At 46.1% G+C, this 27,714-nt stretch overlaps 2 protein-coding genes across 4 annotated transcripts in view; one reads left to right on the top strand and one right to left on the bottom strand.

Annotated features, from left to right (window-relative positions):
* Positions 1 to 99: 99 nt before the first annotated feature.
* On the bottom strand, positions 100 to 27,433 carry LOC146398594 (uncharacterized). The gene is made up of 4 exons (XM_084982443.1): positions 27,360 to 27,433; positions 27,126 to 27,194; positions 1,103 to 1,324; positions 100 to 471 (listed from the first exon to the last, which is right to left on the bottom strand). Exons 1-4 carry the CDS (start codon positions 27,431 to 27,433, stop codon positions 213 to 215), a joined length of 624 nt encoding a protein of 207 aa, XP_084838569.1. The 3' UTR covers positions 100 to 212.
* EPSTI1 (epithelial stromal interaction 1) overlaps positions 27,301 to 27,714 on the top strand; it is a 104,465-nt gene continuing 104,051 nt past the window's right edge. For all 3 annotated transcript variants that reach the window (XR_014819529.1, XM_003482896.5, XM_021065622.2), the window contains exon 1: positions 27,301 to 27,610. Coding sequence is in view for 2 of the 3 variants with exons in the window: in XM_003482896.5 (XP_003482944.1) it covers positions 27,432 to 27,610 (179 nt within the window). In the remaining variant the exon portion in view is untranslated. The remainder of the gene's footprint in view (positions 27,611 to 27,714) is intronic.

Below are 27,714 nucleotides of genomic sequence, written 5' to 3' on the forward strand. Positions count from 1 at the left end.
TGGGAGGAGTGTCATGGTAAGGTGGTCTCCTACTCCTGAGAAAGCTGGAGGTGTGTGGTGTCCCCCCCCCCGGGGGGGGGGTCTCATAGTCTTGGGAAAGTAGACACCAGCGGGGAAATCAGAATGTCGCTTGAGCAAGGCGGTCAGTCTCATGGGTCAGCATAAAGAGCCATTTTAACAAGGAGCCCCCAGGCAGCCCCTAACAAGGAGCCCTACTTCCAGCAGGCCTGGGACACGCTCTCCACTCTATGTGGTGTGGGGACACGGGACGCACGTGGACCGCGCGCTGGGTGGCCACACCTACCGCACTGCAGCAGCTCAGCATGTACCCGGGCCTGCAGGTGTCCTGCCTCTGCTGAGCGCAGGATGGTCGGCTGAGACCAGGTCTTCCAGGGAGAGACTGGAGCGAACCAGAGGCCCTCAGGCTCTTTCTTCAGCACTGGTTGGTTCAGCATGATTCTCACCCTGGAACTGTGCCAGGAGAGCCCCGTGTTAAGAAACGGACAGTGACAACGACTGTGGGGAGAAGAGTCACCCCTCCGGGCCTTACCACTCCTTCCAGAAGGGCCCGCTGGACGAGTGTCAGATGTACCTGCACATGGGCGGGTGCCCCGCAGAGCCCACCAATTCATCACCGAGAAGGCGGTGTTCTCCCACTGGGCCGATTGCGTTGGCTCACCTGCCCAGGAGGACCTAGTAGCCCCATGGCCCAGCTGGCCACAACACCTTCACCAGGCCTCTGTCCATCCATAACTCCACCAAAATCATTTAATTTATGGATCTTGCCTCTTGCCACATGGCTAGTGGACCTAACAGCTTGCCTCTGATTTCTTCCTTTTTCTTTTTTCTTTTTTTGTGTGTGTCTTTTTAGGGCCACACCTGAGGTATATGAAAGTTCCCAGCCTAGGGGTGGAATCAGAGCTTCAGCTGTGGGCCTACCCCACAGCCACAGCACCACCAGATCCGAGCTGCATCTGCAACCTACCCTGGGGACACTTGGAGCCATGGGGGGCCTCTAGACTTGGGGGGGGGGGAACGTTTGCACCCTCCTCCTACCCCTGCTCCTTAAGTAACCTGAATCTTCATTGGGGGTTCATCCCACCTCTGAGTCTGTCCAATGGTCTTGGCCCCAGGGGCTGGCAGCCCCCCACTCATCAGCATCATGACTTTGACCTTGCACCAGCTCTGACCCTTCGTCTCCACACTCCCTCTCCACCTGCCCTTGGTGCCACACTTCTCAAGCTGGTTGCCCAGCTTGGGGCAGCCCAGAGCTGGGGGTTCACTGAATGAAGGGGCCTTTGAACTGTGACTGCCAGGGCCACCTCTGGAAGAAAAAAAAAAAAAAAAAACCATCAAGTGACAGCCATACAGGCGTAAGAGACTCAAAAATTGAGTGTGTTTCTATACTCAGTTTGCATGCATTTATTTATTTCTTTAGGCCACACCCTCAGCATGTGGAAGTTCCCAGGGCAGGGATCCAAGCTGCCACACCACAGCCACGATCCAAGCTACCACAGTGGCAATGCTGGATGATGTGTTGTTTCCTCTTTCACAAACCCAAGCTAGTCATCACTGAGGATAGATGAGCAACGTGGAAGAAATCAGGAGTTACCGTTGTGGCTCAGCAGGGTTAAGAATACAGCTAGTATCCACGGGCTGCGGGTTCGATCCCTGACCTCGCTTAGTCAGTTAAAGGATCCAGCATTGTGGTGAGCTGCAGTGTAGGTTGCAGATCTGGTGGTGCTGTGGCTGTGGGGTAGGCCCGCAGCTGCAGCTCTGTCTGATTCCACCCCTAGGCTGGGAACTTTCATATGCCTCAGGTGTGGCCCTAAAAAGACACACACATACACACACACAAAAAAAAGAAAACAAGGAAGAAATCAGAGCCAGGACTGAATCAGAGAGCCTGCACCCAAATAACAGACTTTGGCCCCGCAGATAAACATAGAGAATATGAACAGATATAGTGGATGCGGTGTATGTCTGTTGTAGTATTAAAACTTCTCAGCGGGGAGAGGGTGTTATTAGAAAAGAAGTCTCAGAGTTCCCATCGTGGTGCAGTGGAAATGAATCTGACTAGGAATCATGAGGTTGCAGGTTTGATCCCTGGACTCGCTCGGTGGGTTAGGGATCCAGTGTTCCTGCCAGCTGTGGTATAGGCTGCAGACACAGCTCGGATCTGGCATTGCTGTGGCTGTGAGGTAGGCCGGCAGCAACAGCTCTGATTAGATCCCCTAGCCTGGGAACCTCCATGTGCCGTGGTGCGGCCCTAAAAGGACAAAAGACAAAAAAAAAAAAAAGAAAAGTCTCAAAAAGGTCATTAAGGGAAATGATAAGTGAAAAGGTTGAGAAACAATGATTTATAAATGATGTTTAAAAAATAAGAAATGTATCATTACTGTTATGATCCCAGATTTGATTAGTTTTTCAATGAACCACCAACCACTATGCAGTTCTGGCCAGAAAAGAGGGCTCTGTTGTATTACAAAGTGCAGTGGACACAAAGGAGAGGTGACCAGAAAAGACCAGGGCAGGAGTCAGAGGAGCTAGTGCTCAAGCTGACCATGAAAAGGTGAATATAAATTTGCTGGATTGAGGAGTTCCCGTTGTGGTGCAGTGGAAATGAATCCGACTAGGAACCATGAGGTTGCGGGATCAACCCCTGGCCTCGCTCAGTGGGTTAAGGATCTGGCGTTGCCGTGGCTGTGGTGTAGGCCGGCAGCCGTAGCTCCAATTGGACCCCTAGCCTGGGAGCCTCCATGTGCCAAGGGTACAGCCATAAAGAGAAAAAAAAAAAGATGGACAATAAATTTGCGGGATTGATAAGAATGAGGCAGGCTTGGGGGAAGGGATAGAGCAAGTCATTCGGTTTGGCTAAACTTAAAGCACTAAGAAGACAATGAAGATGGTTAAGGGTGGAGTAATAACTGGACAAAGGCCAGATATAGAACAGCTTTCTTTCTTTTTTTTTGGTCTTTTGGCCATTTTTGGGCCGCTCCCTCGGCATATGGAGGATCCCAGGCTAGGTGTTGAATCAGAGCTACAGCTGCCGGCCTACACCACAGCCACAGCCATGCCAGATCCTTAACCCACTGAGCAAGGCCAGGGATCAAACCTGCAACCTCATGGTTCCTAGTCAGATTCGTTAACCACTGAGCCACAATGGGAACTCCTAATTTTGTTTTTGTTTTATTTTTATTTTTTTGTCTTTTTGCCTTTTCTAGGGCCGCTTCCTGTGGCATATGGAGGTTCCCAGGCTAGGGGTCAAATTGGAGCTGTAGCCACCAGCCTACCTGGAACTACAGCAGTGTGGGATCCGAGCCGAGTCTGTAACCTACACCACAGCTCACGGCAATGCCCGATCCTTAACCCACTGAGCAAGGCCAGGGATCGACCCTGAAACCTCATGGTTCCTAGTCGGATTTGTTAACCACTGCGCCATGACGGGAACTCCTAATTTTGTATTTTAAAATGTGAGCATTGGAGTTCCCATTGTGGTGCAGTGGAAACCAATCTGACCAGTATCACGAGGATATGGGTTTGATCCCTGACCTCACTCAATGGGTCGGGGATCCTGTGTTGTTGTGAGCTGTGGTGTAGGTCTCAGGTGCCATTCAGATCCTACATTGCTGTGGCTGTGGAGTAGACCAGCAGCGGCAGATCTGATTTGATCCATAGCCTGGGAACTTCCATATGCTGCAGATGCAGCGCTAAAAAGCAAAAAGAAAAAAAAAAAAAAATTAAAAAAATTAGTGTCAAAAAGACTTAAGATTGAGCAGAATGGTGTGGAATGGGGGGCTAAGGAAAAGGGAAGAATCCAAGGTTATTCTTAAATTTCTGCCATTGGCAACTACTGAGCTAGGAAAAATATATAGAATAAGAAAAGAGAGGATTAGACACTGAACACCAAGACTCAAGAAATAGATGGTGAAAAACAAAGAAGAAAAAAAAATTAAAAAAAAAGAAATAGATGGTGGAAATAAAAAAAGGGGGTGGGGTGGGGATAGAGGAAAGGAATCTACAAAGAAGAAACCAGAAAAATAGAAGAGAGAGAATTTGGGAGGGAGTGGGGTTCTAGAAACCTAGAAAATTTCAAAGCGATGAAATAGTGAAAAATGCCAGATACTTAGGAAGTAAAAAATAATGTGCCCATTGAGTTTGGCAAGTAAGTGGCTGCTGGTCTCACCCATTCTAGAGAGAGAGTCATTACCACCCACACCACATTCTAGAATATTCTAGAACATATCCTTTTTCTTAAAAAAAAAAGTATAATGATGTATAATTTCATTTCTTCATGTATTGATATCAGACAGTTTATGTAGCAGGAAGAGAAGGGGAAACTAGCTGATTTGGATTTTTATTGTGGATCAGATGATTAGGTTTTTCAAATTTGTCACTATGTCGCTTCAGTATTTGCTAAAACGCTCATCCTTCGGAACTTAAGAAGGACAACAATGAAATTCTGTGCCTTCATCTTCATAGTGATAGTCACTGCACTACCTCTAAGAAGGAAATACAGCTGAAGTGTGATTTCGGGCCTATATATCTAAACTTATAGGATATTTCTTTTTTTTTGTCTTTTTTTTTTTTGCTATTTCTTGGGCCGCTCCCACGGCATATGGAGGTTCCCAGGCTAGGGGTCGAATCGGAGCTGTAGCCACCGGCCTACGCCAGGGCCACAGCAACTCGGGATCCAAGCCACGTCTGCAATCTACACCACAGCTCACGGCAATGCCGGATCGTTAACCCACTGAGCAAGGGCAGGGACCGAACCCGCAACCTCATGGTTCCTAGTCGGATTCGTTAACCACTGCGCCACGACGAGAACTCCTATAGGAGATTTTTAAAACAAAGAAATGAATCTAAAGGAAGTCACAAAGCAGTAAGCCAAACAAACGCCTGTTTTCCTGTTTTCGGAGTTGCCATTGTGACTCAGCAGTTGGCGAACCCGACTCAGATCCATGAGGATGCAGGTTCGATCCCTAGCCTCGCTTGGTGGGTTAAGGATCCAGTGTTGCCGTGAGCTGTGGGGTAGGTCGAAGATGTGGCTTGGATCCCATGTGGCTGTGGCGTAGACCAGCAGCTACAGTTCTGATTGGACCCCTAGCTTGGGAACGTCCATATGCAGCGGGTACAGCCCTAAAAGCCAAAAAAAAAAAAAAAAAGAAAAGAAAAAAAAGACACCCCCCCCCAAAAAAAGCCTGTTTTCACTTGTTATCGTCAACATGTATTTTCAGTTGGCTGACTGCCAATTGCTGGAAAGCCGGGTTTGGCCTAAATCAAAGGCAGTCAAATAAGTCCCCTTCATAGAGGCGTCCACTGTCAAATCGTGGACACTGGTGTTAACATCGCATGGGTTTCTCTGCTGGTCACTCAGAAGCGACAGCTGCTGCCCAGGTGCCAGCTAGAGATAATCCCATGAAAGAAAACCTGGCACCAGTACTCGTATGGATCCAATTTACATTTTGTGTGTTTGTCTAGCTGAGCCAAAACATCATAAACAACGCTCCAAACCTGGTTTTCTGATGATTTTCAGGCTGATTGAATCTGGCATACGACATGGTTTTATCTAATTAACCCACATGTGGTACAAAACAAAACAAATTTGAAATGGAAAGAAAGAGAAAGCTCTTTTGGCCTTTATTGAAAGAGTGAGGTGAATATATAATTATTTTGTCCTTGTCTCGCAGCCAAATTGATAGTTGGGCGAGGAGGTCTTTTTCCACGAGACAGCAAAACAAGTTCTGCGCATCACCTGTTTATTATAATTGAAATTTGCTGTGTTCTACAATCCAGCCCCTCCCTGGTCTCCATCCCAAAAGGAGAAGTGTTTGGAAGATCTGTGCCTCATTGTGGTATAATAAGGACTTTTTGGTTTGGGAGTTTTTTTGTCTTTTTAGGGCTGCACCTGCAGCATATGGAAGTTCCCAGGCTAGGGGTCGAATCAGAGCTACAGCTGCTGGCCTACACCACAGCACAGCAACAAGGGATCTGAGCTGTGTCTGGAACCTACACCACAGCTCAGAGCCTCGCTGGATCCTTAACCCATGGAGCAAGGCCAGGGAGCAAACCTGTGTCCTCATGGATACTAGTTGGGTTCATTACTGGTGAACCACAACAGAACTCCAACAAGGGTTATATGTGGTCTTTGTCCCTGGTTCCTAGCACAAAGCTCCCAAAACATTTGGAATTTACAGCTCAGAGTGGCTTGTATTATCCTTAAGGGGCTCCTTCTGAGCCCAGCTAAATTAAAGCTAAGTCAGATGATTTAGGTTGGAGCCCCTGGGTAGCCTTTGGATGGGCATTGTCCAAGTGATTAGAAGGTTAAAATTTTAAGCCCCACCCCCCAAACCTCTGGGAAAGAGAAGGGGGCAGGCCGCAGATTAAGCTCCATAAAGCTCCTAGAGTTCCATGGTGGCTCAGTGGGTTAAGAACCCGATTAGTAGATTAGTATCTATGAGGATGTGGGTTCGATCCTGGCCTCACTCAGTGGGTTAAGGATCTTGCATTGCTGTGATCTGGGGTATAGGTCGAAGATGTGGCTTGGATCTCAAGTTGCTGTGGCTGTGGTGTAGGCCAGCAGCAGCAGCTCTGATTCAATCCCTAGCCCGGGAACTTCCATATGTCGTGAGTGTGTCCATACAAATAAAAATAAAGTAAAATAAAATAAACGCGAGATAGTGAAGGGTGGATGAGAGATCCTTGGAGTTTTAAAGGATGTGGGAGATTGGCCATCAAACCTTCCACATGCAGCAGTTTCGGCCCTAAAAAGAAAAACAAAACAAAATTCCTAAAGGAGGAGATTTGGTGAGTTTCCAGGTTCAACCACACGCCTGGAGGGTGGTGCCTACCTCGCCCTCCACCCCCCCTTCTCTCCCCGCGCCCGCCCCAGCCCAGTTCCAAGGGCACAGAAGCACCTACACTGGAAAGTCTTTCAGACCTCACCCTATTATCTCTTCATCTGTATCTTTGTTTAGTGTTTTTGTTTATTTGCTTGTTTGCCACACATCAGGGCATATGGAAGTACTTTGGGATAAAATCTGAGCCACAGCTGTGACCTGTGCCACAGCTGTGGCAACATCAGTTCCTTAACCCACTGCACCAGGCCAGGGATCATACCTACGCCACCACAGAGACCAGCCAGACAAGCTGGATTATTAAGGTCATGCACCAGAGTTCCTGTCGTGGCTCAGCAGTTAATGAATCTGGCTAGCATCAATGAGGATGCAGGTTCGATTCCTGGCCTTACTCAGTGGGTTAAGGATCCAGTGTTGCCGTGAGCTGTGGTGTACGTCGCAGACAGGGTTTGGATCCTGTGTTGCTGTGGCTGTGGCATAGGACAGCAGCTACAGCTTCAGTTCAACCCCTAGCCTGGGAACATCTCCATATGCCACGAGTGCTGCCCTAAAAAGCAAAAAAAAAAAAAAAAAAAACAAACACAAAAGATCATGAACCCACTGCACCACAGAGGCAATTCCTAGTGTGTCTGGTGCATCTAATTAACCAGACTTCTTTAGGAGATAACCTTCCTTCTTAATCTCATCAAGGGTCACAGCTCTTTAGGAGATAACCTTCCTTCCTAATCTTGTAAAGGGCCACGAGGATGCAACCCACGACTCACTTTGTTTCTGTACATCTGGATTGTGTAAACTGTCAATAATACGTCATTCGACCTCTTTGTCTCAAAAACTCATATATCTGTTTTGACCTCTAACGGGTGGAAAAGTCCTCAGAGCTTTCTGAAAAGACTGTTTCCTGGGTTACAATCCTCAGATTGGCTTGAGTAAAATTTTTCATTTTCTTTCTTAGATTCCCTCTTTGTTTGTTTGTTTGCCTTTTACAGCTGCACTTGTGGCATATGGAGGTTCCCAGGCCAGGGATTGAATCAGAGCTGCCCCTGCGGCCTATACTGCAGCCAGAACAACGCCAGATCCGAGCCTCCTCTGTGACCTACACCACAGCTCATAGCAACACTGGATCCTTTACCCACTGAGGGAGGCCAGAAGTAGAACCCACATCCTCATGGATATTAGTTGGGTTCATAACCTGCTGAGCCACAGTGGGAACGCCCTAGATCATCTTTTGTTGACCAAAAACCTCTCCACTTTTATGTGTGAGTAGAGCAGGAGAAACACACAGGAGTAGCTTTTCTGTTATACTAAGAAGCACATGGGCTTGTAGGGGAGTAGAATTTGCCATTCCAACAATATGTCTCTTTGGCATATTAATTATTTTAAGCCAGTTATTTTCTAAGAAAAAGCAGACAAAGGAAGGAGTGCCTATTGTGGTTCAAGGGGTTAAGAATCCGACTAGTGTCCCTGAGGATGTAGGTTAGATCCCTGCCCTTGCTCAGAGGGTTAAGAATCCAATATTGCTGCAAGCTACAGCTTAGGTCACCCGCTTGCGACTCAGATCCGGTGGTGGTGTGGCTGTGGCGTAGGCCTGCAGCTGCAGCTCTGGATTTGACCCATAGCCTGGGAACTTCCATATGCTGCAGGTGTGGCCCTAAAAAAGAAAAAAAGGAAAAGTAGACAAGGGAAAAACTCTGAAAACCAGGTTGGTGGTACCCTCTTGTAAGAGACATTTACATTTGCAAGGGAAATCTCCATTTTTGTTTTGTTTTGTTTTTGGCCTCACCTGCAGCATGTAGAAGTCCTGAGCCAGGGATCAAACTCTTGCCACAGCAGCAATAAGAGCCAAAGCAGGGACCAGAACCACAGCAGTGACAACGCTGGATCTTTAACCCACTGCATCATAAACTCTTCTACATCCTCCTTTGTCTTCAGCTGAAGACGATATTTAAGGTGGGGACTTTTTGACAAGTTACATGATTTTTCTGGATGTCTCTCTTGTTCATGTTATTAAACTGTTTGATTTTCCCCTGTTAATCTGTTTCATTGCAACTTTTTTTTTTTTTTTTTGGTCTTTTGGCTTTTTAGGGCCCCACTTTTGGCACATGGAGGTTCCCAGGCTAGGGGTGTAATGGGAGCCATAGCTGCCTGCCTATGCCAGAGCCACAGCAACTGCAACCTACACCACAGCTCGTGGCAACGCCAGATCCTTAACCCACTGAGCAAGGCCAGGGATTGAACCCACCACCTCATGCTTCCTAGTCAGATTCGTTTCCGCTGCACCATGACGGGAACTCCTGTTTCATTGCAACTTAATTCTTAGACCAGCCAGAAGAAACTAGAAGGGTAGAGGGAAATTTCTTCCTTACCAACAGGCTGTTTAAAAAAAAAAAAGGAAAATCTCAAAACTGGGTAAGAGAGTCTATCATATTATGAAGAAGAATGTTAAGCAAAATAAAAATTCAGCTATTAATAGAGCTAAGTTGGCTTGATGTTTGGGGATAAACTGACCGAATAAACTATATTTCTGATGAAACAGAGCATTTACAGAGTCATAAACGTTATCTAAGATTTGGTTTGCTAAAAAAAAAAAAATTTGGTTTACTGACATGAAACTCCATGCAGGAGCAGCTCCATCTCGGGTCTAGAAATTTATTTCAACAATACTATCGGAGTTCCCTTTGTGGCTCAGAGGTTAACAAACCTGACTAAGATCCATGAGGATGCGCTTTTGATCCCTGGCCTCTATCAGCAGGTTAAGGATCTGGTGTTGCTGTGAGCTGTGACATTATCTGTAGCCATGAGCTGTGAGGCAGCTGTAGCTCCAATTCCACCCCTAGCCTAGCCTGGGAACTGCCATATGCTGCAGGTGCAGCCATAAAAAGCAAACAAACAAAAACAAAAACAAAAAACAATGCTATCTATTTATGAATGAGATAATAAATATCAACAGATATAGAATATGGATGTGTGTATGTATATATAAATATTTCCTATCTGTCTTCTGAAAGAGTCTAGAAGCATCACCTCAGTAAAAGTGGGCACACCATGCACCCAAAATTGGTTTCTAAATCCCATTCCCCTCTGAAAGAAACAGAAATGAGGGAGTTCCGTCGTGGTGCAGTGGTTAACGAATCCGACTAGGAACCATGAGGTTGCGGGTTCGGTCCCTGCCCTTGCTCAGTGGGTTAAGGATCCAGCGTTGCCGTGAGCTGTGGTGTAGGCTGCAGACGTGGCTCGGATCCCGAGTTGCTGTGGCTCTGGTATAGGCCGGCGGCTACAGCTCCAATTAGACCCCTAGCCTGGGAACCTCTGTATGCTACAGGAGCGTCCCAAGAAATAGCAAAAAGACCAAAAAAAAAAAGAAACAGAAATGAGTAAATTCTCAGAAGGAAAGGTATGAGGTAAGCCTGAAACATCTTGTACCAGAAAGGCAGTGCTCAAAAAATGACGGGAACATGTCAAAAGCATAGAGGCACTAGCTTGAATGGGGCTCTCGCTGGTCAAGTATGACAATCAAAATACATGCTAGTAATGGCTTATAACTCATTGAATGAATAAATATTCATGAGTCCCTATTAGTATAAATGAATACATAGGATAAAATAGAAAGCACATCTTTAAAGCAGATTGTCAGAGTTCCCATTGTGGCTCAGTGGGTAATGAACCTGACTAGCATCCATGAGGATGCAGGTCCAATCCCTGGCATCCCTCAGTAAGTTAAGGATCCGGCATTGCTGTGAGCTGTGGTGTAGGTCACAGAGGAGGCTCGGAAGCCCGCATTGCTGTAGCTGTAGTGTAGACTGGTGGCTACAGTTCCAATTTGATCCCTAGCCTGGGAACCTTCATATGCTGCAGGTGTGGCCCTAAAAAACAAACAATTAAAAGGCAGACGGTCGTCTAAGAAATGCTGAAGGAATGACAGTGTTAGAAATGACTATTTTGCAATCATAAATGATTCAGGCAAAGAACATCACTGGATGCTAGACCAGTGGGTAAAAGCTTAGCTTGATGAGAAATAGGGTATTTACATAAGCCTCAAAGTATTTCCCCCCAAATTGCATACCAATGACTTTATTAATTATTCATTAGCTATACAGCAGAGAAACCCAGCATGTACCATCTTAACCAAGTAATAATAGTCAGCATTGCCAATAACAGGACAAACTACCACCATATATTTCCTACCACGACGCACTGAGAAAAACAGAGCATCTCTGCTGTGGTATTCCTGCCAAAATGCATAGTTTTTATTTAATTCTTGAGGAGCTCTCAAACAAGGAACACTGCAAAGTTACTGGCCTGTACTCTTCAGAAAATGTCAAGGTCCTTGGAGATAAGAAAAAATTGGGAACATTTCCAGCTTGAGAGAGATCAGAGATGGGGCAACTAACTGGTTAGACTGGATCCTGGATAAGGACAAAAAGGGAAAAGAGACTAATGTGGCTTTTTGTTTGTTTTGTTATAAATGATGCTGGGGGACAACTAGCAAAATCTGAATGAAATCTTGTGGCTTACATGGTAGTATGTATTAATGTTAATTTTTTTGATTTTTTTCTTTCTTTCTTTCTTTCTTTCTTTCTTTTTTTTTTTTTTTCTTTTTTTCTTTTTTTCTTTTTAGGGCCACACTAGTGGCATATGGAGATTCCCCAGGCGAGGGGTCGAATCAGAGCTATAGCTGCTGGCCTACACCCCACAGCCACAGCCATAGTCACACAGGATCTGAGCCACCTCTGCAACCTACACAGCAGCTCATGGCAATGCCCAATCCTTAACCCACTGAGTGAGGCCAGGGATCGAACCCACATCCTCATGGATACTAGTCAGATTCATTAACTGCTGAGCCATGACAGGAACTCCTCTTTGTTTTTTGTTTTTTGTTTTCTTTTTATAGCCACACCTGCAGCATATGGAAGTTTCCAAGCTACGTGTTGAATCGGAGGGAGCTGCAGCTGAGGCCTATACCACATCTTTGACCTATGATGCAGCTTGCAGCAATATGAGATCCTTAACTCACTGAGCAAGGCCAGGGATCAAACCTGCATACTCGTGGACACTATGTCAGGTTCTTAACCCACTGAGCCACATCGGGAACTCCACATTTCTTGATTTTTATGAGTATACTATGGTTATGTAGAAGTGCTTCTTTATTTTTAGAACATGGGCACTGAAGTATTTAGGAATAACGGAGGCTGTGTTGTCTACAAATAACCCTTAAATGTTTCAGCCAAGAAACCCTTTAGAAAACTGCATTGTGGGTTGAATTGTGTCCTCCAAAAGAGATATGCGGAAGACCTAAAACTACACCAGTGACCGTGACATTATTTGGAAATGGGGCCTTTGCAGATGTAATTGGGTTAAGTTGAGGTCATATTGGGTTATGGAGGACCTTGGCTATAATGACCAGTGACCTTATAGGGAGAAGGAGACATGGGGACACAGGGACACACAAGGTAGAAGACCACCTGATGGCAGAGGCAGAGACTGGAGTGAGGCAGCTATAAGCCAAGTGATGCCAAGGATTCTCAACAAACACCACAAGCTAGATGACAAGCATGGAACAGAGTCTCGCTCTGAATCCCCAGAGGGAACCCACTCTGCTGTTCTGTTATTGGCAGCCCTAGGAAACTAGTACCAACCTTTTGTTTGCTTGCCATTAACACCAGCATCTCATATGTATGGTTTGCTAGACCTGAATATTATTATTATTATTATTATTATTATTATTATTATTTGCTTTTTACTGCCACACCTGCAGCGTACGGAGGTTGCCAGGCTAGGGGTCCAATTGGAGCTACAGCTGCGGGCCCACACCACAGCCACAGCAACGCCAGATCCAAGCCGAATTTTCAACCTATACCGCAGCGCACGGCAATGCCAGATCTTTAATACACTGAGCGAGGCCAGGGCTTGAGCCCACAACCTCATGGTTCTAGTTGGATTCATTTCCTCTGCACCATGACGGGAACTCTTAGACTTAAATATTCTAAAAGAGCAACCAAATAGGTGAAAATGCATTGCAATGTACATATAAGAAAAATGTGTCATTTTTCTGCATACATCTCTTTTCAATCCTCCTGTAGAGCACATTTACATGACCTGTGAGTTACCATCTCACTGTTAAAATACTATGTGAAGGAGTTCCTGTTGTGGAGCAGAAGAAACGAATCCGACTAGGAACCTTGAGGTTGTGGGTTCGATCCCTGGCCTTGAGCAGTGGATTAAGGATCTGGCGTTGCCATGAGCTGTGGTGTAGGTTGCAGATCTGGAGCTGCTGTGGCTGTGGTGTAGGCCGGCAGCTACAGCTCCGATTAAACCCCTAGCCTGGGAACCTCCATATGCTGTGGGTGCAGCTCTTTAAAAAAAAAAAAAAAAAAAAAATTACTATGTGAAAATTCAGATTATCTGGTATGCTATTTTTAACTTAAATAATAACTATACAAAAACACTTTCTGAGGAGTTCCCTGGTGCCTCAGTGGGTTAAGGATCTGGCATTACTGCCGTGGCTCAGGTTGCTACTATGGCGTGGGTTCAATCCCTGGCTTGGGAACTTCTACAAGCCTCAGGCTTAGCCAGAAACAAACCAAAAAACCGAAAAACCAAAAAAAAACCTCTTTTTCCCTAATATGGAAGTTCCTGAGCTAGAGGTCAAATAAGAGCTGTAGCTGAGGCCTCTGCCACAGCCATGGCAACACTGAATCCGAGCCGAATCTTGCGGCAACACTAGATCATTAACCCACTGAGCAAGACCAGGGATTGAACCTGCATCCTCACAGACGCAATGTCAGGTTCTCAACCCACAGAGCCACCCCGGGAACTCCCCAAAACACTTTCTGATTTCCAGGGTGGAATGATCACATCTGGACCTAAAATCATGTAAAAGCAAATGGAGAGATTTTACAGAAAGGAAACCGGTTCAGCAGAGGAATTCGCTGAAGGTCATGTCCCTTTAAGAAGAATAGACCATATGGGTAACTTTCTGGCTGAAAATTCTCCCACATTCTGGTGTCAGTCATCTCTTTAGAATACAGCTTAGCATTCTGGCCAGAATTCCACATCTGGTCTGAAGCACAGCTTGTGGCTGGAAAGGGAGAGCTAATCTATCTATTACTATTTATAACAGGATACATTTGATTGCTTCATTTATTTTCCCAGGGATTGAACACCCAATCATAGCATTTCATCAACCAGAAGCATGTGCTTCTTGGACTAAATACACCCTGAAAGAGAAAAAGAGCAGGATGACCCAAGGTCTCCTGCCTCAGAAAAAGCACTGCTGACACACACAGTGAGGAAATAGAAAATACTGTGTTTTGTTTGGGTCTTAACTTTGTTTTCGTGGCCAGATTCCGCACGGGCACGCGAGGTTTTGAGACAAGGTCTGTTGGATTGTTTCAACCGGCATCGAGCCCCCAAACCTTTATTACCTACGGGCCTTGTGCAAGCTGTGCTACTTTTCTAGCATTTTACTTGTCCGTCTCACATTGCAGGCATGATAATTTATGGCTTTTTCTTGCAAGCAAAAGCGACGAGGGGTGATGCGCGTTTGCTCTTCAAAATACTTTTATTTTTCACTACATGGTGCCACAAAACCCGTCTCCTTGATGTGAAGTCCTTGTCCTCCAGCCAAAAGAACAGCGTGTCCTTTCGGGGTCAGCTGCCCAGGGTCCAAATGATCCGGTCCTCTGACAGACAGACCCACCAGATATGTATTTGGAGGGAATTCCAAAAGCCCTGTCTAAACAGTTAGACATTTCTTAACAACAGTAAAGAATTTTTATTTTATTTTATTTTATTATTTTTTGTCTTTTTGCCATTTCTTGGGCCGCTCCCGCGGCATTTGGAGGTTCCCAGGCTAGGGGTTGAATCAGAGCCATAGCCACCGGCCTACACCACAGCCACAGCAACACTAGATCTGAGTCACATCTGCGACCTACACCACAGATCAGGGCAACGTGGGATCCTTAACCCACTGACCAAGGCCAGGGATCGAACCCGCAACCTCATGGTTCCAAGTCGGATTCATTAACCACTGAGCCACGACAGGAGCTCCCAATAAAGAATTTTTATATCCTTACTCTTCCCACATTCTCCTGAAAGGTGGCGGGTATTAAATTCACTACCACAGCCTCTGTTTTAGTGCCTTCTGTATACATATTTCATTATTCTTTCCCTCACAGACCAGCTGATGATTCTCCTGCTATGTTCTATAACACCTACTCCATCACAAGCTACAAAAAAAGAAGAAAAAAAAAAAAAGCCCAAAGCCCAAACTGTCATTGCCTCCAGCCTTGTGGTCTCAGCCAAATGTTCTAAGAAATGACCTACTAGAAGCAATTTAAAATAAAGGTTCAAATCTCCCTATATGTTATCTATTTGTCAGCCTTCTAAGCCATTGGTCTATTACAGTATAGTGACTTCTCTCTAATGTCTTTTCGGACAGAAAGAAAACCAAGAACTGCTCCTAAAGGTGCTGAGAGGAGTTCCCTGGTGGCCTAGTGGTTAAGGATCCAGCATTGTCAGTGCTGGGACTCGGGTTACGGCCATGGTGTGGGTTCCATCCCTGGCCCCAGAACCTGCACAAGGCATGGACACCACCAAAGAATAAATCAATAAAATAATAAAATAGGAGTTCCCATTGTGGCTCAGTGGAAACAAACCTGACGAATATCTGTGAAGATGCAGGTTCAATCCCTGGCCTTGCTCCTTGGTGAAGATCTGACATTGCAATGAGCTGTAGTGTAGGTCACAGATGCGGCTTGGATCTGGTGTTGCTGTGGCTGTGGTGTAGGCTGGCAGCTGTAGCTTCAATTGGACCCCTAGCTTGGGAACTTCTACATGCCGCAGGTGTGGTCCTAAAAAGCAATAATAAAAGTAAAATAAAATAAAAGTGCTGAGAACAATGACTTATTAGCTAGCAGGTTCTACACCTGCACCTCTGATTCCCAACCTTGGCTGTATATTCAACTCGCTCTGTTTGGGTTGTACCCATGACCAGTTAAGCCAGACTTCTTGGAGGGGAGGGGAAGGAGCCCCAAGCATCAGTGATTTCAAAGTACAGCCAACCCTGGGACCCAGGGAGCTAGAGGATAAAGAGCTGGTTTACCAGCTCCTAGCCAACAGCTTCTCTGCCTTGTCTATTACTATGTTTCTGGTTGGATTTGGGATTTGAAGGTTCAGATGTGTCTGCTTGTTTCCACATGTCAGTGTTGAGCCCACAACACTGGAACAGTGCCCTGGTTCACTAGTGTTCATCCCTGGGTACCCACAGAGACCAGCCTGGGGCCTGGAGTGAGCAGGGAGAAAAGTCTAGCTCTCCTTTGATATCTTTTCTCCTCTTCTTCTATAGTTAGGAGAAATTCTTATATATATATATATATATATATATATATATATTTTTTTTTTTTTTTTTTTTTTTGGTCTTTTTAGGGCCACACCTGAAGCACATGGAAGTTCCCAGGCTAGGGGTTGAATCAGAGCTGCAGCTGCCAGCCTACACCACAGCCACGGCAATGCCAGATCTGAGCCGCATCTGTGACCTACAGCACAGCTCATGGCAACGCCAGATTGTTTAACCCACTGAGCAAGGCCAGGGATCAAACCCCATGTCCTCATGGATACTAGTCAGGTTTGTTACCACTGAGCCACGACGGGAACTCCAAGATTACCAAATCTTGATCCAAAAAATTATAAGATTTTTATTTTTATTTTTTAATTATTATTATTTTTTTTTGTCTTTTTGCTATTTCTTTGGGCCGCTTCTGTGGCATATGGAGGTTCCCAGGCTAGGGGTCGAATCGGAGCTGTAGCCACCGGCCTACGCCAGAGTCATAGCCACGTGGGATCAGAGCCGCGTCTGCAACCTACACCACAGCTCACGGCAACGCCGGATCGTTAACCCACTGAGCAAGGGCAGAGACCGAACCCGCAACCTCACTGTTCCTAGTCGGATTCGTTAACCACTGCGCCACGACGGGAACTCCTGTAACATTTTTAAAATTTATACCATTGCTTCTATAATTTAAAGCTGGTGGAGGCACCATCCAAACGCTCTTTTCTATGTAAACCTACTGCGTAGCTAATCTCATCGAATCATTTTAAATTCACTGTAGATGGGGAAGGGGAGGGAGAGGGATGGACTTGGAGTTTGGGGATCGTAAATACAAAGAGTTACATTTAGAAAGGACAGACAGGAGTTCCTGTTGTGGCTCAGTGGTTAACGTATCTGACTAGGAACCATGACGTTGCAGGTTCGATCCCTGGCCTTGCTCAGTGGGTTAAGGATCCGGCATTGCCGTGAGTTGTGGTGTAGGTCACAGACTCGGCTTGGATCCGGAGTTGCTGTGGCGGCTCTGATGTAGCCTGGCAGCTACAGCTCCAATTAGACCCCTAGCCTGGGAACCTCCATATGCTGTGGGAGCAGCCCTAGAAAAGGCAAAAAGACAAAAATAAAAAATAAAAAAATAAAAAATAAATAAAAAAAATAAAATGTCTTAAAAAAAAGGAAAGGACAGACAATAAGGTCCTACTGTATAGCACATGAAATTATACCCAATCTCCTGGGAGAGGCCAGTATGTATGTATAACTGAGTCACTTTGCTGTATAGCACAAATTGGCACAACACTGTAAATCAACTGTACTTTAATTTTTTTTTTTCTGTTTTGGGTGGCACCCACAGCATAAGGGGTGGATCAGGCTAGGGGTCAAATTGGCGCTACAGCTGCCAGCCTACACCCCAGCCTCAGCAATGCAGGATTCAAACCCCATCTGTGACCCACATCACAGCTCAGGGTAAAGCGGGATCATTTACCCACTGAGCGAGGCCAGGGATCAAACCCACATCCTCATAGATACTAGTAGGATTGGTTACCACTGAGCCATAATGGGAACTCCTGCTAATAAATTTTTTTTCAATGAAATAAAGTCATTCTGTATGCTGATGAGTTACAAATTGATGTTTTCAGTCTGGACATTTCTCTTGTTTTTTTTTTTTTTTGTTTTTTTTGTTTTTGTCTTTTTGCTATTTCCCTGGCCGCTCCCGCGGCATATGGAGGTTCCCAGGCTAGGGGTTGAATCGGAGCTATAGCCGCTGGCCTACACCACAGCCACAGCAATGCAGGATCTGAGCCATGTCTGTGACCTACACCACAGCTCATGGCAATTCGGATCCTTAACCCACTGAGCGAGGCTAGGGATCAAACCCGAAACCTCACGGTTCCTAGCCAGAATCGTTTCCACTGCGCCACAAGGAGAACTCCTCATCTTGTTTTCTCTGCAGTATGTGGAAGTTCCTGGGCTAGGGATCAAACCTGCACCACAGCAGTGACCTGAGCCACAGCAGTGACCTGACAACACCAGATCCTTAACTTGCTGAGCCACCGGGAACTCCAAGACTTCTTTTCACTTTGAAATGTAGCTGTCTCTTTTAGCCCAAACTGGCAGTGTTTCTGCAAACACAATTCTCTGAGGGTTTTTTTTTTTATTCCATTGGACAAAAACATACCTTGACTTTGTCTTTTTAAAAATTTATTATTTTGGAGTTCCCGTCGTGGCGCAGTGGTTAACGAATCCGACTAGGAACCATGAGGTTGTGGGTTCGGTCCCTGCCCTTGCTCAGTGGGTTAACGATCCGGCGTTGCCGTGAGCTGTGGTGTAGGTTGCAGACTCGGCTCGGATCCCGCGTTGCTGTGGCTCTGGCGTAGGCCAGTGGCTACAGCTCCGATGTGACCCCTAGCCTGGGAATCTCCATATGCCGCGGGAGCTGCCCAAAGAAATAGCAAAAAAAAAAAAAAAAAAATTTATTATTTTTTCTATTGTAGTATAGCTGATGTACTGTGTTGTGTTAGTTTCAAGTGTACAGTGACATCAGATATCTCTATCTCCATTCTTCCTCAGATTCTTTTCCCTATAGGTTATTACAGAATATTGAGTAGAGGTCCCTATTGTATACACCAGGTCCTTATTATTTTCTATTTTACATAGAGTAGTGTGTATGTTTTTTGTTTTTGTTTTGTTTGTGTGCATGTGCTTGTGTTGTTTTGTTTGTTTCTTTCTGTTTGTTTTTTTGTTGTGCCTGAAGCATATGAAAGCTCTCAGGCCAGGGATTGAACCCAAGCAGCTGGAGTGACAATGCTGGATCCTTTTTTTTTTTAATTCTTTTTTTGCTTTTTAGGGCCGCACACGCAGCATATGGAGTTTCCCAAGCCAGGGCTCAAATTGGAGCTGCACCTGCTAGCCTAGCCACTGCCACAGCCACACCAGATCCAAGCCGAGTCTGTGACCTACACCATAGCTCACAGCAATGCTGGATCCTTAACCCACTAAGCAAGGCCAGGGATTGAACCCGCAACCTCATGGTTCCTAGTCGGATTTGTTTCCGTTGCACCACTGTGGGAACTCCCATCTTTCTTCCTTTCTTTCCTTCTTTCCTTCCTTCCTATCTTTTTAGAGCCGCAGGTACACCATATGGAGGTTCCCAGGCAAGGGGTTGAATCAGAGCTATAGCTGCCAGCCTACACCACAGCCACAGCAATGCAGGATCTGAGCCATGTCTGTGACCTACACCATAGCTCACAGCAACGTCGGATCCTTTACCCACTGAGCAAGGCCAGGGATCAAACCCCGTGTCCTCATGGATACTAGTCGAGTTCATTACCACTGAGGCACAAAGGGAACTCAGGGAATTTCTAATATGACTCTTTTCTAAATCAAATCCAGTAGGAGACCTCTAGGTTTTATCCATTAAAATGAAACTCTTGTCAGCTTCCAGAAGGTATTAGGGACAGAGCAGTGTCACCAAATGTCTACGGAGTGCTCAGTGCCTTCTAGTTAGGCCAAGAGAGTTCCAGTTTCACTGGGGACTGGACTTCTGGGCCAGGCGTTTATGTGTTGGTAGGTAAAACTATATATGGCTTTATTTCTATTCTCAAAGGGACTTCAAGATAAAACACACTAAGGATATAGCTCTGTAATGTTTTAGCAAGTGAAAGCCAAGAGCTGCTGGAACTGAAGTTACAAACTCTTTGAGGACAAATTTAAGTATTATTAGAAAACAAAGCTCTCGCATTGACAGCTTGAAAAAAATAACTTCCATTTATATGGGATCAAGATGCAATGTATGAGCCACTTTCACATATGTTATCTCATTTGGCCCCCTCACAACCCCCTAAAGGTAGATTGGACAGGTGGTATTACTATGATGAATATTTCTGTCTTACAAATGAAGCAACCAAAGTTCAGAGAGTTTTAGTGGTTGCCTGAAGTCACAAAACTCTGAAATGGCTCTGCCAGTTCTCAAGGTCAGGTCTTTTGTCACCTCCCCCGCCCCACCCCCCACAAGGACCACACATTCTCTTTCTGACCTGGTGATATTTACAAAGGGCTGTGAAGGCTCACCAAAGAGTTAAAACATCAGAACTATTAGAAGTTCCCTAAGAGGGGGTACTTTTGGAAAAGGCGAGGGAGCTGGGGAAAAAGCAAACAGTGCTCTGGAGGGGTTCTATTTCTTTTTTAATTTTTAAATTTTTTTTGTCTTAAAAAAATTTTTTTTTTTTAATCTTTTGTCTTTTTAGGGCCGCACCCCTGGCATAGGGAGGTTTCCAGGTTAGGAGTCTAATCAGAGATATAGCTGCTGCTCGACACCAGAGCCACAGCAACGCCGGATCCTTAACCCACTGAGCGAGACCAGGGATCAAACCCACATCCTCATGGGTGCTAGCCGGGTTTGTTAACTGCTGAGCCATGACGGGAACTCCTGAGAGTTTCTGTTTGATTCATTCATCACAGCTAAAGAAACAAGGCAGGGAAATCTCTCCCCCAAGCCATGGATGGAATCTTCAGAAGTTTTTCCAAAGTTAGGGGAGATTCCTGTCTCCCTGCAGCCAGAAGAAGTCTTGTGACTGCGAGTGTGAGGACCCAGAGATGGAAGCAACTGCTTACTCCACAGGGTTGAATTTGTTTGAACAAACAAATCCGGCATTGTCACTGCAGTGGCTTGGGCCGCTCCTGCGGCATATGGAGGTTCGCAGGCTAGGGGTCTAATCAGAGCTGCAGCCGCCGGCCTATGCTAGAGCCACAGCACAGTTCACGGCAACACCGGATCCTTGACCCACTGAGCAAGGCCAGGGATCGAACCCGCAACCTCATGGTTCCTAGTCGGATTCGTTAACCACTGCGCCATGACGGGGACTCCTACTATAACGCTATTTTAACATTGTTAAAGAAAAGGGATTTGAACCCAAATTAGCATGTGTGCTGTTCACGGAGATTTGACATGTTGAAGAAAGTCCCATCATTGTATAGCTCATTTGATCGTGTAATTACAGGGATACATGTTGGAGTATTAAGGTTTTTATTAATGCTAATGCCGATAGGTTTAGAAACTTTGACATAACTGTTTTGGAAACGGATACATGGCTGCTCATTGGGAAAATTATAGTAATTGAGAAGAGTTCCATATCCTGAATTTTGTCAAGAAATGTGTTTTGTCACAATCATCTTCCAAAATGGAAAAAGCTAAACGTGGACCCCGAAGACCTAAATTTCAAGTTTTTGTTCTGCCAGTAATTTGTTACATAATACTGACAAGTCACTTTCCCTCTCTAAGTTTCTGTTTCCTAAAATAAGGTGGTAGTTAGATAATCTGAAACGTGGAGCTAGAATAACAAGGTTCTGTCTGTTTCCCGCTATAGCTTCTGGGTCAGAGTGGATGGCACATGCTTTCTTGCATGAACTTAAGGTGATTTACTACTGTAGCATTCCAGGAGTTAGTGTTATAAATGTGAATTATTTCTAATGAATATGATACTGTCATGACACAAATATGCTCACACACACACACACACACATACACCTAAAATGAGGAAGTGCCAAGTATTACATAGCTTCTTAGTAACTGCTGTCTCAGAGTTCCTGTTGTGGCTCATTGGGAACAATCTGACTAGCATCCCTGAGGACGCAGTTTTGATCCCTGGCCTTGCTCGGTGGGTTAAAGATCCGGTGTTGCCATGAGCTGTGGTGTAGGTCACAGATGCGGCTTGGATCTGGTGTTGCTGTGGCTGTGGCATAGGCCAGTGGCTGTAGCTCTGATTCAACCCCTAGCCTGGGAAGTTCTATAGGTCTCAGGTGTGGCCCTTAAAAACAAACAAAAAAAGTAACTGCTGTCTTAAATCTTTTGGATTAATCTAACTTTCCACTGAAGAATCAAATTTAAGGAAACATGACTTTTTAGAATTTTCAGAAACCATTTTCACTGAGACACTGGTGACAAGGAAAAGCTGAGTCTCTGTATCTCTTTTTACATATACGTATTCACATTCATGAAGGAATAATCTAAGGCAATCGACTTAAAAATCAGATACAAGGCGTTCCCTTCGTGGCTTCGTGGTTAACGAACCTGACTAGTAACCATGAGGTTGCAGGTTCAATCCCTGGCCTCGCTCAGTGGGTTAAGGATCCAGCGTTGCCATGAGCTGTGGTGTAGGTCACAGACAGGGCTTGGATTCCTGTCTGTGACCCCCAGGGATCCCCACGATGCTGTGGCTGCGGCGTAGACCAGCAGCTGTAGCTCCGATAGGACCCCTAGCCTGGGATATGGACCTCTATATGCCGTAGGTGCGGCCCTCAAAAGACAAAAGACCAAAAAATCTATAAATGAATAATGAAAAATAAAAATCAGATATGTATCTTCATCTATTTCTTCGGAAAATAAAGACACACTCAGATATGTTAGCATTAGACCAAATTGGTGAAAGTTCTTTTTGATGTACTCTTATCTTAGTAACAATTGGGCTAGCTGAAATTGCTCACTGAGCCCTGAATTGCCATTTCCCAACAACGTCTCATTTTATAGCATTTTCCCTGGCCCACCTTTTGGAATATTCCTCTTGTCACTCAGTTTGCCTCCTCCCCCACCAAAATATCTTTTGCTCAGATGAAACTCCCTTACCTAAAGAAATGAATAAATGATTATTTCCCAGAGACAGTTATATTTGAAAAGAAAACCATTTCCTAAACAAATCTCTAATTGGCCAAATTTCAGGCAGTTTAACAATCTCTCTAGATTTCAGGTGCTCCCCAGACCCCTTAAAACATACAGGCAAGTTCCCATTGTGGCTCAGTGGAAAGGAATCTGACTAGCATCCATGAGGATGCAGATTCGATCCCTGGCCTCAGTCAGTGGGTTAAGGATCCGGCGTTGCCGTGAGCTGTGGTGTAGGTTGCAGATGTGGCTCAGATCCCGAGTTGCTGTGGCTGTGTCACAGGCAGCAGCTGTAGCTCCGATTAGACCCCCTAGCCTGGGAACCTCAATGTGCTGCGGGTGTGGCCCTAAAAAATAACAAGTAATAAAGCAAATACATACACAGAAGGTGAGAGTGTGGGTGACAAGCAGGCAGATGACTGAAGAAGTTTGTAGATGTTTATTGCAAGAATAAATCACTCTTTTTTTTTTTCAGGGTCCCACCCAGGGCATATGGAGGTTCCCAGGCTAGGGGTCTAATCGGAGCTGCAGCCTCCGGCCTACACTACAGCCACAGCCACGCCAGATCTGAGCCTTGAGTGTGTTACATGGTTGTGTTATAAAATAAAGGTGGTCCATTAAGAGTTCCTGTCATGGCTCAGTGGTTAACGAATCCGACTAGGAACCATGAGGTTGTGGGTTCAATCCCTGGCCTTGCTCAGTGGGTTAAGGATCCGGTGTTTCTGTGAGCTGTGGTGTAGGTCGCTGATGTGGCTTGGATCTGGTGTTGCTGTGGCTGCAATGTAGGCTCGGCTACAGCTCTGATTAGACCCCTAGCCTGGGAACCTCCATCTGCCTTGGGTGCAGCTCTAAAAAGACAAAAAGACCAAAAAAAAAAAAAAAAAAAAAAAAAAAGATGGTCAATTAAGCGTGTTCCTGAAATGGGTATCACTATTGCTAGCTGCATTAACAGAACTGGTTTTCCCCTACTTTGGGTTTTTCCTTACTCAAACTTTCAAATTTTTTTTTTTTTATTTCCCACTGTACAGCAAGGGGGTCAGGTTATCCTTACATGTATACATTGCAATTACAGTTTTTCCCCCACCCTTTCTTCTGTTTCAAACTTTCAAATTTAACCCAACCACCCAAACAACTGTTTTCTCCTCTGCAACAAAGGTTTCTATGGTTTTTTCTCGGTGGAAAAGATTTTGAAGATCACCTCCAGAAAGACCACTCAGATCCACTCTTTGCATTTCTCACCCTGCAGGTACCTCCAAACCCAACAGCTCTCAAATCAGATGCTTTTGTCTTCCTCTGAATAAGTGACAGCTGGCTGGGCCACCTACCCACTGACAGACCTAAACCTTAATGTCACCATAAAACAGCTACCATTAAACTACTGGGCCTCTAAATTAGGCATAATATTAGGGTGTTTTTTTTGTTTGTGTTTGTTTCTGCTTTTTTAGGGTCACACCTGCATATATGGAAGTTCCCAGGCTAGGGGTTGAATCGGAGCTACAGCTGCTGCCTACACCACAGCCACAGCAACGCAGGATCCGAGCCACATCTGTGACCTACACCGCAGCTCATGGCAATGCCAGATCCTTAACCCACTGAGCAGGGCCAGGGACTGAACCTGCATTCTCATGGATATTTATCAGGTTCTTAACTGCAGAGCCACAGCGGGAACTCTCTAGATCAGGATTTTTTTTTTTTTTTTAACTTTATCTACTGTTGTTTGGGGCAGGATTATTACCTACGTGGGGTGGTCATCCCCGGCCTCCATTAGATGCCAGTAGCCCCGCCTCCAGCCCTTTCCAGGCTTCAGGATAAAAATTGTCTCCAGGCATTGCCAAATGCCTGCTGGAGGCAAAATCAACTCCACGTGAGAATCACTGTGATGTGGATTATCTTTTTATTCCTCACAATACAGCACTCCCACCCCAGGCCTAATTAATCAGAAACACGAGGGTCAGGGCCCTGAAGTCTGTTTTTCTTTGTTTTTTTTTTTTGTCTTTTTGCTATTTCTTGGGCCGCTCCCACGGCATATGGAGGTTCCCAGTCTAGGGGTCGAATCGGAGCTGTAGCCACCGGCCTACGCCAGAGCCACAGCAACGTGGGATCCGAGCCGCGTCTGCAAGCTACACCACAGCTCACGGCAACGCCGGATCGTTAACCCACTGAGCAAGGGCAGGGACCGAACCCGCAACCTCATGGTTCCTAGTCGGATTCGTTAACCACTGCGCCACGCCGGGAACTCCTGAAGTCTGTTTTTCAAGGGGTTCTGAAGTTTGAGAACCACGGGCTCCTTGACAGAGCTCCAACTCCGTACCTGGGCAGAGAAGCCCTGACTTCATTTCTAACAAGGCCCTTCTTCTCCAGCCTGTCCTCCTCCACACCCTGGACACCCTTGAATTTCATTCTTTCATCAGCTATCCAACAGGTATTTATCCGAGTTCCCATCGTGATGCAGTGGAAACGAATCTGACTAGGAACCATGAGGTTGAGGGTTCGATCCCTGGCCTCAATCAGTGGGTTAAGGATCCAGCGCTGCCCTGAGCTGTGGTGTAAGTCAGACTCAGCTTGGATTCTGCATTGCTGTGGCAGGCAGCTATAGCTCAGATATGACCCCTAGCCTGGGAATTTCCATATGTTGCAAGGGCGGCCCTAAGAAGCAAAAAATAAATCAAAAAAACCCCCAAGTATTTGTCTTTCTTTTCTAAGCACAGGTCACATAAGCACAACAATGGAGCTCTTAAGTGGCTGGCCAACTAGAGGCTGGGGTGCTCCAGCCCTTCTGCCCCGAGGGTTTACACGGTGTGGTCAGTGTAAGCCAAAGCCTCCGTTTTTTTGTTTTTTCATTTTTTGTTTTTTTTAAGTGTACTTGACTTACAATGTTGTGTGTCCATTTCTGCTGCACAGCAACGTGACCCAGTCATACAAATACATACATTTTTCCTTTTTTTTTTTTTTTTAAAGCCTCCATCTTTGTGCCTCCTTCTTCCTGGAGAACTCTTTGTCTTTTGCAGCTCATTCTCAAATGTCCCTCGTCTTTAGATGATTCAGAGGGCTAATCCCTAGTTTCCCTTGAACATTCCCTAGCCTTACACAGACGCTTTCTTTTTTTTTTTTTTTTTTTCTTTTTAGGGCCGCACTTTCCAGCACATGGAAGGTCCCGTGCCAGGGGTCGAATCGGAGCTGTAGCTGCCAGCCTCTGCCGCAGCCACAGCTCATGGAAACACCAGGTCCCCAACCCACGGAGCAAGGCCAAGGATGGAATCCTCATGAATTCACGTCGGATTTGTTTCCAGGGCACCACAACGGGAACTCCCACTCTTGTTATTTCCCATGGTGGCATTAACGTGTGTTTACGGGTCTCTTAGAATACAGGTTACATGTGGGAAGAGCCTTGTTCATCTTTGTACAGCCAGCCTGATGACAGTGGTCACGAACCCAGCAGACATCAGAATCATCTTCCCAGACCTACAGGTCTTACAAATCCATATATCCATGTGTATATATATATATATATATATATATATTTTTTTTTTTTTTCTTTTACCAGCCACATGTGCACCATATGGAAGTTCCCAGGCTGGAGGTCGAATGGGAGCTGCAGCTGAAGCCCAAGCCACAGCCACGGCAATGCTGTCTCCCAGTTGCATTGGCAACCCACCACGCAGCGGGTGGCAACAGCGGGATTCTAAACCCAGTGAGCAAGGCCGGGGATGTACCCGCGTCCCCATAGATACTCGTCAGGTGCTTAACCTGCTGAGCCACCACAGGAAGTCCTACATTCGTATTTTAAACTCTTCCCCATACCAATAATTGGTTGAATTATTGCCCAATATCTTCCTGCATGCAGCAGGCAATGGATAAAGATTTTGCGAATGTCCGATCAATGCCTTAGCGAGGCTGCGGGGGGAATCATCTCTGCCTTCCCCTCGGCTTGCTTCTCCACTTGCACTTTCTTTCGCGTTTTGATTTCACTTTCCATGTCCTTTACCTTGAAAGTACATGGTAAAAAACCAAACAGCCCTCATGACTGTTCAACGGCCAAATTTTGTTCAGATGCTTTTAATTATTCACCTAATCGCTGGCATCTGAAGGTTAATACATTGCTCACAGCTCAGTATCCAGCAGGAACGTCACATTAGGGGGAGCTGGTAAACTCTCCCTAAAGTGTCTTTCCGGGTTTTAGTCACCTTGAGGCTACTCCTCAAAGTGTCCGGGACTGATCGCAGATCAAACCTTGTAAACCATAAAACAACTTTATAAGCTTTTAGGGAGGTTGTGAGGCCTTGATCGAACTCACCTGTAGCTGGGGGCCCACCTCCACTCCACACCCCGGGCCGGGCGCCTCGCTGTGGGCGGGAGCTGCGGGCTGAGGTCAGGATAGAGGGAGCCCAACAGGAACAGGGAAGGGGAGGTCCCGGCGGGTGGCGCCGCCCGCCCGCCGCAAGTATCGAGAAATCGAAACTCAGCTGTTCAAACAGCTGCCGCCAAACTTCGGAATCGCCTCTCCAACTTGGGAATCGCATCTCCAGACCCGCGAAGCGTCCAGGCGCCTCCAGCATCCCTCCAGCGGCGGCGGCAGTCCGGGCGCCGCGGGCTCTGAACCATGTACACTCGCAGTGCGGTGCTGGGCTCGGGGGTCCGAGCCCCCGCTGCCTCCCGCCCTGACCGGGACCCCCCTGAGCGGCGCAGGGAGCTGGGCCCGCCGCAGGGCGCCGGGCAGGGTTTGGAGGCGGCTGCCGAGAGTCCTTCGCGGGAGAGCCTGGAGCACGAGCGCCCGAGGTTGTAAGTATTTAACCACCTGTCCTGTGTGTGGGGGGGAGCTCAGCCCCCCCCAACCGACCCATAGGTACTTCCCAGCTCATTGGAGTTTGAATCACAGTGGTTCA

This window comes from Sus scrofa, chromosome 11, assembly GCF_054392235.1.
Source record: "Sus scrofa isolate SSC_HxYL_T2T_F1_AM1 chromosome 11, Sscrofa_HxYL_maternal_Yorkshire_Landrace_v2.0, whole genome shotgun sequence".
Classification (NCBI taxonomy): Eukaryota; Metazoa; Chordata; class Mammalia; order Artiodactyla; family Suidae; genus Sus; species Sus scrofa.

Excerpts from the sequence above, each read along its gene's own strand:
- LOC146398594 (XM_084982443.1), bottom strand. The coding sequence starts at position 27,433 with ATGGTTCAGAGCCCGCGGCGCCCGGACTGCCGCCGCCGCTGGAGGGAT. Across the intron at positions 27,195-27,359 it reads GGCGCCTGGACGCTTCGCGG|CCCGCAGCTCCCGCCCACAG; the intron begins GTCTGGAGATGC and ends TCCTGACCTCAG. Across the intron at positions 472-1,102 it reads ACCATTGGACAGACTCAGAG|TTCCAGGGTGAGAATCATGC; the intron begins GTGGGATGAACC and ends CTCCTGGCACAG.